The sequence below is a fragment of the Myotis myotis genome, unplaced genomic scaffold (genome assembly GCF_014108235.1).
Source record: "Myotis myotis isolate mMyoMyo1 unplaced genomic scaffold, mMyoMyo1.p scaffold_m19_p_3, whole genome shotgun sequence".
Lineage (NCBI taxonomy): Eukaryota > Metazoa > Chordata > Mammalia > Chiroptera > Vespertilionidae > Myotis > Myotis myotis.
Genome location: NW_023416335.1, coordinates 40,744,382 through 40,757,013, shown reverse-complemented (window position 1 = coordinate 40,757,013; position 12,632 = coordinate 40,744,382). Strand labels below are relative to the sequence as shown.

Sequence of the window (12,632 nt, the reverse complement as noted above, 5' to 3'; positions counted from 1 at the left end):
AACAAAACAGTTCTAAATCACCAGAACAGGTATCGGTCTGATTCAGCACTGGAGGGGTTAAAAGAATAAACCAGGGCAGAGAAAGACTGTGCTTACAGTTACTTTTTGTGACCTTGAAGTTCATTGATAAGACCTGTTAGGTTTGCAGCCAGCAGCATAACTGCCAACACCCCCGCTCCCCTTGTCTCAGCCCAGGCCCATTGCTTTTCCTCACAGAGTCGGCCTGGAAATATAACGGGTGCATATGGAGGTTTCTTGCAGACAGAAAACCTGGAGACCATCTGAAATCCAGTTACAGATGCTTTCAGAATCGGAATGAGGGAGGGAGGAAAGACCAGGTTATATCCCCTATGAGGACTCTAATAAACAATTGAAAACAATAAGTTAAATAAAATACAGTCACAGGCAGTAAATTTCTTCGTCCTGCGGAGCTGTTCAACAAAGAGATAAGAAAACCATGACTAATAAGGTCTTTGAAATTTGCTACTTTGTTAATTTGCTAAGCAAACAGTCAACTTGAAAAGGCTTCTCTCTTGCTCTTTTATAAGCAATCTCAGAACTAAGCAATCTTGGAATTACAGCGATTTACAACCCAGGTAAGAGCAACTTATAGACAGAAATTTATATTAACTAAGTGGGCTGATTCCTTCTGTAATGGCGAGCAAAAGACTCTGAGAACTGCTAGAGATTCTTGCAGCCCATCGCGGGTCCAGTCCAAACGTTCAGCCCGATGAATTAACAGAAATGCAAAATAAATCAAAGTAACTTTCATTTCACACAGACTAGTAATGAGCAGCCAAAATAAACAAACACTTGTATTCACATTCTCTCAGTAGACTAGCCCAGATTGGAGCTGAGCAGATAAACAAAACAATGCCCAACTCCCCAGACGAGCATGGGGGCACTCCTGGAACCCATGTCCCAGAACAGAATTCTCAACCAACGTTTTGGTGAGAACCTACCGGAGGAGTTAAGACTGCGTCCAGTCCCCCCTCTTGGTAGCAAATTGGCTAGTCCCACACAAACAAACAGCTGTTCACTCATGCTTCCTCAATGTTTCAGCATTTCTCAATCAGTAACATTTTTAAGAATAAACTCCAAAAATGCAAGACATAAGGTTTTTATCATTTGAATTCAGTAAGCTTCAAGGTCCCAAGTTCCCAGCAGTTCTGGAAAACCACACCTGAGGCTGGCAAGCAGGTTTGACCCAGCCCTTGACTTTAAAACGACCATAATGCTTAAAGGAGTAGTTTGAGTCTGTCCCATAACGTCCGTCCAGCAAGTCCACAGAAAACAGAAAAAAAAAAACACAAACCCAGACAAATACAGTCTTCCAACTCTATGGAAGCAAAACCAAAACCTTCCGACTCTGCGGAAGCAAAACTACAGATTAGACGATGGCCATGCACCACTCGTCTCAGATTGAGGGGTTTCTGCGCCCCTCCAGATGGAGGATTGGGGCGTCCCCCACCTCCTCCTGCCCATGGCCCCCCAGTGCGTCCACCTAGGCCTTTACAGGCAATACAGATTTCGAAAGTGAGCTCACACAGGACAGAACACACAGAACAGAATAGACAACACACAGAAGAGAATAGACAATACACAGACACTTACCGCGGTCAGTCAGACTCTCCGGATCGGGGTCCCTCATGAGTCTTGGGGGTCCCGCACGAGCCCCCAAATGTTATGCCCAGATTTCAAGATCCCCCAAGACAGACCACCAGGGAGCCGAGTCTGATGCAAAAGCATAGAGTCTTTTATTCAAGCCCGGGACTTGGTCCCCCTCCTGCCTCCATTACTGGATGCAAGAGAGAGCCCCAAGTCCCAAGGGAACAAAGAATTTATAGGGCTTGGGGTCAGGGGGTGGGGGCACACTCTGACCACTGATTTGGCCGATTCCGGTTGGTTGAGTGAGGGCCGGGGGCTAGTGACGCAAGGGCAGGGTGCATCTAGGGTCTGGTTACACAAAGACAGGGGGGTGGCTAGCATACTCTTGGCCTTGGGCTAGTTTCCCCCGCTTTCCCATTGGCCGAGATAAGGGCAAGCTGAGTAACTGATACATTCTGTGTCTTTTTCTTGGAAGAGGGGATAAGGACACAGCTATCAGTCCTGTTCTGTTCTTTCACTGAGAACTCCTCAAAGTCCACAGCTGCCATGGACCCCTCTCTCTGCTCCAGCTCCATTTCTCCCTGGCTCCCAGCAGAACTTCCAACCTTGCAAGCTTCTAGTTTAAAGTGGCTTGCAAAACTACAGCCCATCCGATTTCAAACCCAGGCACCCAGGCCCAGCTGCTAAGCCTCCTGGGAGTTGTAGTTCTCTATTTCCGGCTTGCCTCCCTTGCCCACCCCCACCCCAGTCCCAACTGAAAGGCCCTGCTGGCTGGTCTAACCCTGTGGCCAGGCATCTGAGTCACCTCGGGTCTTTATTCCTGTCCCGACACCACGCCATCTGACCACGGAGACTCTCCTCTTGGGAGGCCCCTGGGTCTCCTTCTGGGTCTTTTCAGCCCAGGCACTGGATCGCGTGCCCCAGCAGCGATGCAGCCCCGGCACCTGGGTCTCATTCTGGGTCTCCTGCTGGGGCCTGGCTGCGTCGCCCCTGGGGTCCAGATGGTGTCCCCAGGCATCTATGCAGCCTGGCCTCTGGCCCTGCCTCTGGGTGGTCTCCCATCACTGGTCATCAGTGATCTGAGAAGCCAAGCGGGGCAGGGAAGAGGCAGACATCCGCCTCTTCCCTGCCCCGCCCAGCTTCTCCGATTACTGGCCACGGCTGGCAAAGGCGGCCAGGTTCTCCTATCACTGAAGCCGGCAAAGGCTGCCTGGCTTCTCCGAGCAAAGGCAGCTCAGTTCTCTGGCTCTTGGCTGCCACCTGGGTTTCCGATTGCAGTCAGCGGCAGGCGGCTTCTTCCCTCCTTCCCCTTTTGCCTCCCAGCATTGGCCTACGTATGCAAATTAACCGCCATCTTTGTTGGCGGTTAACCACCATCTTGGCTGGCAGTTAATTTGCATATTGCCCTGATTAGCCAATGGGAAGGGTAGCGGATGTACAGCTAATTACCATGTTTCTCTTCTATTAGGTAGGATTAAACTGATTGGGGTGACACTGGTCAACATCAAGCATAGAAGTTTAAAGCATTAAGTAACTTCAAAACAACTATTGTTATTAATGGTGTCCAACTCAAAATGGCATAAAAAAAAGAAAAGAAAAGCAGAGGAAACAACTGGAACACTAAACAGAATATACCTGAAAAGGGCAGGGATGCTACAAAACCGTAAGTAAAGTGAGGAGCAACACTTAATACCTAATTGACTTGACCAAACAACTGCAGACATGCTCATACTGTGCAATCATAGGAAAAAGACTTCTTCCATATGCCAGCATTTGTACATCTAAGCATGAACCTTCAAAGTGTTTACCTTAAGAAAATAGTCACTTACACTCATTTATTCAATATATATCACTGCTCTAAGCACTTTTGGAACTATTCTAGAATTACTTTCAGGAGCAAAATGCCAGTAACTCATCATTAATCTCAGAGAAGTAAATATCTTTGAGAGCCCTCTAAATCAGCTCCTCACCTTCCAAAAGATATTACCTTTGGTCAAAGTTTTAAAAAAAGAATAACCAAAGTAATCTTGAGAAAGAAGAACAAAGCTAGAGATATCATGCTGCTGATTTCAAACTATATTACAAAGTTATAATAATCAAAACAGTATGATATCGGCATAAAAACAGACAAACAGATCAATGGACCAGAACTGAGAGCCCAGAAATAAGCCCAGGCATATACAGGGGTAGGCAAAAGTAGATTTACAGTTGTGAGTATGCTAAACAGAGCTTATTCTTATATTATTATTAATTATTATATTATTTATATTACAACTGTAAACCTACTTTTGCCAACCCTTGTATGGTAAGCTAACTTATGACAAAGGAGCCAACCAAAGGGAAAAGAACAGTCTCTTCAATTAGTGATGTTGGGACAACTGAACAGCCACTCACAAAAGAATGAAACTGGATCACTGTTTTACCCCATACACAGAAATTGACTCAAATGGATTAAAGACTTGAACATAAAACATGAAACCATAAAACTTCTAGAAAAAAAACCCATGAGCTGTAAGCTCCTTACCATTGGTCTTGGTGATTTTTGTGGATTTGATACTAAAAGCAAAGGCAACAAAAGAAAAAATAAACACATGGGACTACATCAAACTAAAAAGCTTCTGAACAACAAAGGAAATCATCAACAAAATGAAAAGGCAATCTACTGAATGGGAGACAATATTTGCAAGTCATGTATCTGATAAGGGGTTAATACCTAAAATATATTAATAATTCATACAACTCCACATAAAAAACAACAAGCAAGCCAATTAAAAAATGGTCAGAGGATCTGATAGACATTTTTGCCAAAGACATACAGGTGGCCAACAGGGACGTGAAAAGGTGCTTAACTTCATTAATTGCCAGGAAAATGCAAATCAAAACCACAATGAGATACCACCTCACACCTGTTATACAATAGCTATCATTAAAAAGACAAGAGGAGGGGGCATGCGTGCCTGCAACCAGGCACTGCCTGCTTCTCAGTGTCCTCCTGCCCCGTGGCAGAGCTGGGCCCTGCACTGAGGCCAAGGCAGCATTCTGGAGACCAGAGGGGCCCCATCAAGGGTGCCATGGATGGATCCATGGGGTCAAGCACCCAGACTCCACTGTATTTGAAAAAGCATGAGTCGAGAGAAACTAAGATGGCGGCATACGTAAACACTGGAGATTGCCACCTCGCACAACCACTTCAAAAATACAACTAAAAGACGGAACAGACATCACCCAGAACCACAGGAAGGCTGGCTGAGTGGAAATTCCACAACTAGAAGGAAAGAGAAAAGCATATCGAGACTCAGAGGAGGCTCAGTCAGGAGTGAAATACTAAGGTGCGGAGGAGCATGCGGAGCGGGTTGGCGGCTGAGGGTGCGTTTGTCTGTTTCAATCGGGAGGGAGTCTCAGGCTCTGAGCTCCAGTTCCGGGGCGGGCGAGTCTCTAGGGACCCAGACTCAAACGGGGGAAGCGGGACTGTCTGGCATCGGTCGGAACTCGAGGGCAGCTTTCTCTCCAAGGTTTTCAGCAGTTGCTGGGACACTGAGAGGCAGAGCCTCTGGGGACGCGACTGAGAGCAGCCATAACTGCTCGCTCTGCCTGCCCTGTTGATCCCCTGGGACCCGCCCCGCCCAAGCCTTGCACAGAGGCATTTGTGGGATAGCCTCAGGCAAAGGCTAGATTAGCACCTCCCTAGAGGACAGAAGTTCTCCCACTGCAGACACAGCTGACTCTCACAGCCAGTTGGCCTGGAGGTCAAATCCCTCCCTGTGTTACCTACAACAATCAAGGCTTAGCTACAACAAGACTGCGCACAAAGACCACAAGGGGGTGCACCAAGAGTGCACACAAAGACCACAAGGGGGTGCATCAAGAGTGTCTACCTCAGGTAACTGGGACACTTAGCACAGAAAGCCACTCTATTGACACAGCGAAGCATAAAAAATGCCGAGACAAAGAAACAGGACACAAATGACAGAACTGGAGGAAAGCAGGCTGCTGGATATAGAATTCAAAACCACACTTTTGAGGTCTTTCAAGAGTCTTCTAGAGACTGCCAATAAACTTAATGAGATGTACAAGAAATCTAATAAGACCTTCGATGTTGTGATAAAGGACCAACTAGAAATTAAGCATACACTGACTGAAATAAAGAATATTATACAGACTCCCAACAGCAGACCAGAGGAGCGCAAGAATCAAGTCAAAGATTTGAAATGCGAAGGAGCAAAAAACACCCAACTGGAAAAGCAAAATGAAAAAAGAATCCGAAAATACGAAGATAGTGTAAGGAGCCTCTGGGACAGCTTCAAGCACACCAACATCCGAATTATAGGGGTGCCAGAAGATGAGAGAGACCAAGATATTGAAAACCTATTTGAAGAAATAATGACAGAAAACTTCCCCTACCTGGTGAAAGAAATAGACTTACAAGTCCAGGAAGCGCAGAGAACCCCAAACAAAAGGAATCCAAAGAGGACCACACCAAGACACATCATAATTAAAATGCCAAGAGCAAAAGACAAAGAGAGAATCTTAAAAGCAGCAAGAGAAAGAAAGGTACTCCCTTGCGACTGTCAGCTGATTTCTCAACAGAAACTTTGCAGGCCAGAAGGGAGTGGCAAGAAATATTCAAAGTGATGAATACCAAGAACCTACAACCAAGATTACTTTATCCAGCAAAGCTATCATTCAGAATTGAAGGTCAGATAAAGAGCTTCACAGATAAGGAAAAGCTAAAGGAGTTCATCACCACCAAACCAGTATTATATGAAATGCTGAAAGGTATCCTTTAAGAAGAGGAAGAGGAAGAAAAAGGTAAAGATACAAATTATGAACAACAAATATGCATCTATCAACAAGTGAATCTAAGAATCAAGTGAATAAATAATCTGATGAACAGAATGAACTGGTGATTATAATAGAATCAGGGACATAGACAGGGAATAGACTGACTATTCTTGGGGGGGGGAAGGGGTGTGGGAGATGTGGGAAGAGACTGGACAAAAATTGTGCACCTATGGATGAGGACAGTGGGTGGGGAGTGAGGGCAGAGGGTGGGGTGGGAACTGGGAGGAGGGGAGTTACGGGGGGGGAAAAAAGAGGAACAAATGTAATAATCTGAACAATAAAGATTTAATTTAAAAAATAAATAAATAAATAAATAAATAAAAAGACAAGAGATAAATTTTGGCAAAGACGTGGAGAAAAAAAACCCTTGTACAAGGTTGGTGGGAATGTAAATCAGTGCAGCCACTATGAAAAAGAGCATGGAGCAAAGTCACTAATTATACGAGAGATGCAAATCAAAACGACAATGCGTTATCATCTCACACCTGTCAGAATGGCTATCATCAACAAATCAACAAACAACAAGTGTTGGAGAGGATGTGGAGAAAAAGGAACCCTTCTACACTGCTGGTGGGAATGCAGACTGGTGCAGCCACTGTGGAGAACAGTATGGAGCTACCTCAAAAAACTAAAAATGGAACTCCCATTTGACCCAGTGATCCCACTACTAGGAATATATCCCAAGAAACCAGAAATGCCAATCAGAATGGATATATGCACCCCTATGTTCATAGCAGCACAATTCACCATAGCTAAGATTTGGAAACAGCCTAAGTGCCCATCAGCAGATGAATAGATTAGAAAACTGTGGTACATATACACAATCGAATACTATGCTGCGGTAAAAAAAAAAAAAAAAAGGAACTCTTGCCTTTTGCAACAGCATGGATGGAACTGGAGAGCATTATGCTAAGTGAAATAAGCCAATCAGAGAAAGATAAATACCACATGATATCACTCATTTGTGGATTATAGAGAACAACATAGACTGATGAAAATGGACAGACCCAAAGACTGAGAAACAGCAATCAGGCTATCAATCCTCAGAAGGAAAGTAGGGGAGGGCGGGGGTAAGGGGAAGAGATCAACCAAAGGACTTGTATACATGTATACAAGCCAAACCAATGGACATGGACAATAGGGGGATGGGAGCATGAGTGTGTGGGGCGGGGGGGGGGGGGGAAGGTTGGGGTTAATGGGGGGGATGAGGACACATTTGTAATACCTTAACTAATAATAATAATAATAAAAAGATAAAACAAAAAAAAAGAAAAGAAAAAGAGCATGGAGGTTGCACAAAAAATGAAAACTAGAACTACCATGAGATCCAGCATGTCTACTTTTGGGTATCCAAAGGAAACAAAAACACTAACTCAAATAGATATATGCACCCCTATATTCATTGTAGCATTATTTACAATAGCCAGTTGTCCACAGATGGATGAATGGATAAATAAATTGTGGTATATATGTGCAATGAAAAATTATTCAGCAATAAAAAAAAGAAGCCCAGCAGGTGTTGCTCAGTGGTTGGGTGTCCACCCATGAACCAGGTCAAGGTTCAGTTCCTGATCAGGGCACATACCCAGGTTGCCCACTTGATCTCCAGTAGGGGGGTGTGCAGAAGGCAGCCGTATCAATGATTCTCTCTCATCTTAGATATTTCTATCCTCTCCCTCTCCCTTTCTCTCTCTGAATATCATTAAAAAACATAAAAAGGAATTCTACTGCCTTGGCCGGTTTGGCTCAATGGATAGAGCGTCAGCCTGCGGACTGAAAGGTCCCAGGTTGGAATCTGGTCAAGGGCACATGCCCAAGTTCCGGGCTGATCCCCAGTAGGGGGCGTGCAGGAGGCATCAATCAATGATTCTCATCATTGATGTTTCTATCTCTCCCTGTCCCTTCCTCTCTGAAATCAATAAAAAATATTTAAAAAAAAAAAAAAAAAGAAATTTTGCTATTTGGTACAACATGGCTGGACCGTTAGGGCACTATGCTAAATTAAATCAGACAGAGCAAGACAAATATTGTATCACCTCATTTATGTGTGAAATTCCCCCTCCTCCAAATAGAGAACAGATGGGGGGGGGGGGAGTGCAGGTGAGTGAAATGGGTGAAGTTGGTCAAAAGGTACAAACTTTCAGTTATAATTCAAGGGACGTAAGGTACAGCATGGTGACTCTAGCGCTACTACTGAACTTCAATTGAAAACCGCTGAGAGAACTTAAAAAGGTCTCATCACAAGAAAAAAAATGTCATAACTATGGTGGCATGTTAACTAGACTCATTGTGGTGATCACAATACATACAAATAGCAAATCATTATGCTGCACATCGGAAACTAATGGAATGCTAAATGTCAATTATAAAAGAACTGGTTACGTTTCTCACATAGGCATTGTGATATGGGGTGATGGACTCTCTTTTCAGGACCATAACCTCTTGCTTTGGTGAAACGACGGAAGTCATCGGCATTAAAACTTCATGCTGGCTAAAGAACCTTCAAATTCTCTTTACTGGAATACTAAGGGCAAAACTGAATAGCAACAAGTGTTGTGTCTGCACAGTAAACGACACCGTACGAGCGGACTCCAGGGGAGGAGATCCGGGAAGAAGAAGGCGGGACGCCCACCTGGGGCTTCAGGTCGGCTTCATGGAAAGACCTGCCCGCGTTCACTGAAGGGCTGGCAGCAAACGCTCCACGCCACCATCCACTCTTCTTCTCTTCGCCCCTTTCGTAAATGTTAAGAAATCCCAAACGCATTAGCAGAAATCCGACGTTTTAAAATTCGCGGGCGAGGCAAAGTCTCAACTGCGGGTGGGGGGTAGGGGTGGGGGAAGGAATTGCAAACGAGCGCTGCGCGGGGTGGCGGGGAGGAGGCGATGCTCCGAGGGCCCGGCACAAGGGCGCTCGAAGCGGCGGGGCGAGGGCGGCTCCGAGCAGCCGTCAGGCCCCGGCGCCCCCGGCCCCCCGGCCCGCCCTCCGCGCGGGTCCAGCCGCACCCACCTGGCTTCCAGCAGCAGCGGGGTCTCGGGCCACTTGGCGGCCAAGTGAGCCGTCACCGCCTTGGACGCGGAGGCCGTCCCGGAGCGGAGCAGCGGGAGCCACAGCAGCGCGCAGCCCAGGAGCAGCGGCGCCGCATCGGCCGCCTTCCCCATGACGCGGAGAGGGACGTGCGAGCCGCTCGAACCCGGAGCCGAAATCCCGAGGCCGCCACGCGACGGCCGGCTCCTCCCGGCGCGCCGGCGCCCACTTCCGGTGGGGGGAGCTCGCGTCCGTTACTCGGGCCCGGGCCTGGCGGGTGCAGGGCGCATGCGCGGCCGGGGATCCCGGGCGGGCTGCCTCGGAGGGACCCGAGCCACGTAGAGGCTGGCGGGGCTGGAATGCGGAGCCGCTTGGCTGGTGTTCGGGCGGGGCCGTGACGGGTCCCCCGACAGAAGACAGACCGGCTGTGGGACACGAGGCGAGGAGACGGGCTCCCCGAGACCGAACTGGGATGCTGGCCAACTCAGGCTGGCTGGAAATGCCAGAATCTGGAGCCAGCGTGGATATTATCCACATTCACACATGCGGAAAATCAGGCCTATCGAAATCCAAGCACCTACCTCGCGGTTTTGCAAATTTTATTGCAGATGAGAGTCACCTGGTAGAGGTTTTAGAAAGCTGCAAACCCAGAGCACACCACGCACTATTTATTGCAAGCGATTCTCTGGGACTGAGATTTGAGCATCAACAGTATTTAGCACTCCCCCGCCCCTCAGCCAGTGAAAACCAGCGACATAACTGAGAGGGCTTGTTGAAACACAGGGTGCTGGGCCTCTTTCCAGTGTTTCTGATTCAGTAGGTCTGGTGTGGGGGTCCCAGAATTTGCATTCCACATCTAATGAGTTCCCAGGAGGTGCTGATACTGATGACCTGGGTCCATGCTTCTAGCCTTGGTACTCAAAAGTGATCCACAGACTGGCAGCATCAGCATCACCCTAACCTCATCAGAAATGCAGAGTCTCAGGTCCCACCCCAGACCTCCTGAATCTGAATCCCCAGATGAACAGGAACCCCAGGTGAGATTTGTGCACATTAAAGTTTGAGAAGAGGGATAGGCGAAATGCATAGAAAACGGATAGTTGCTTTTGTTACTATCAGCCCAAATTACACATACTGTGATTCTTTAAAATATATATATATTTTTATTGATTTCAGAGAGGACTGGAGGAGAGAGAGAGAGATGGAAACATCAATGATGAGAGAGAATCATGGATGGGCTGCCTCCTGCACGCCCCACGCTGGGGATCAAGCCTACAACCCAGGCATGTGCCCTGACCGGAATCCAACCGTGACCTCCTGGTTCAGAGGTTGATGCTCAACCACTGAGCCACTCCCCGGGGGACTGTGATTAAGTCTTGATTTCAATCGAGGACTGGCTGACCTCAAAGCTCATGCATTTTACTACATCAGGTTCAAAGACAAAACTTGCAACAGAGTTAACTGGTTTTCCAGTACGTATGATTCATCAAGCAAAGTACTTAAGGTTTTTCGTTTTATTTATTTATTTATTTTTAATAATATATCTGTATTGATTTCAGAGAGGCAGGGAGAGGGAAAGAGAGATAGAAACATCAATGATGAGAGAATCTTTGATTGGCTGCCTCCTGCACATCCACTATAGGGGATCAAGCCCACAACCCAGGCACGTGCCCTTGACCGGAATCGAACCTGGGACTCTTCAGTCCGCAGGCTGATGCTCTATCCACTGAGCCAAAGCAGCTAGGGTTTGTTTTTCTTCACTGAGTGGAGGTGAAGCCTCAAGATTCTGGCTCCTCGTCAGGAATGTTTCTTTTCCTATTCAGAAGATAGTAAACTTAATATAAATATTAAAATACATGGTAAAGAGAAGCAGCAGCTGGGAAAAATAGTTTAGGGGGTGTACCGATCCATTTCCCCCCCCCCCCCCAGGTATTTCCCTGCCCCATAGGAGATCGATCTCTCGAAGCTGCCAAAACCTTTGCACTTCACCTTTACATTTCCTCCGATGTGCTTAGAATATACCTTTCCTTAGAAGACCTGGCTCTGTAGATTCTAGTCAGGCCTCACTTCCCAAGCTTAGGCTTCATTTTCTGGCCTCTCCTACTTTAAATTCTCATAAGCTCTTTATTTCAACTGTCAACTACCACTTATAATTCTCACTTTAGAATTTGAATACAGTACTTATTTACTTCTCTGACTAGAGATGGTGTATTCACCAAGGGCTCATACCTTATTCATTTCTAGCATCCTTTGCAGAACCTAGCACAGTCCATGTTACTGGGGCTCAATAAATATTGAAGAGTCCTTGTTTTATGGATAGGTAGGCAGACAGCTGAAGCAGATGAGAAAAGAGTTTCGTTTCTATCCATAGAGCATAATAGAAAAATGTATTATGAATTTTTCACAAATATTTGCTTCAATTAATTCCTTATTTCCACTTATTTTTGGACTTAATATTTTACTGAAATTTTGGGATGAAGGACCCAAATTATTGACAGTGAATATAAATGTTAGCATTTATCTGATGGGTTGCAACTCTTTAAGAAATAACTTTCCTATCAAAAGTCACACAAATATCCCTGGCTGGTGTGGCTTAGTTGGTTGGAGCAAATATCCCAGGATATTTGAATTTAGAATAGTGAGGAATGCTATATTTCTCTTTTAAAGAGAATGAAATTAATTTAATCCAGGGTCATTTATTTACATAATTTTACATTTTAGCTTACATAGTATTTTCCTAGAAATCTAAGTGGGTTTGAAATATCAGTAAACTTGGCCATCCCTGGGCTTGTTTCCTTATCTGCAGAACAAAAGAGAGTAGTAGGACTGGATGATATTTAAGGGTTAAGGGAGGTCATGGGGAGAGGATGTGGGGTTGATCTGAGAGGTGGACTTGGGCAATCAGAGGCTCCTTCCCCACTCTCCTGTCCTTGGAATATACTTTACATTCCACCCACATTTTCCACAGTAGTAGAGATTTTTGTTATTGAAGTCATCTGGGTTGAACCCCATTAAAGCCTCTATATAAACTCTTAAGGTTCTGGTAGCGGGTGCAAAGATCTACTTGTCTTACAGTTGCCCAAGATAAGCCCCGTACATACATTCTCTTGTTTATGAAACTTGCCACCTACCAATCTGGAATGGCTTTTCTCCTTCT

The 12,632-nt window shown here is 45.9% G+C and overlaps 1 protein-coding gene across 1 annotated transcript in view; it reads right to left on the bottom strand.

Moving 5' to 3' along the window:
* The window catches only part of UGGT2 (UDP-glucose glycoprotein glucosyltransferase 2), a 200,588-nt gene extending 190,900 nt beyond the window's left edge, over positions 1-9,688 (bottom strand). Inside the window, exon 1 of the mRNA XM_036299573.1 lies at positions 9,458-9,688. Coding sequence (XP_036155466.1) covers positions 9,458-9,609 — 152 coding nt within the window. The 5' untranslated portion in view covers positions 9,610-9,688. The remainder of the gene's footprint in view (positions 1-9,457) is intronic.
* Between the last annotated feature and the right edge of the window lie 2,944 nt (positions 9,689-12,632).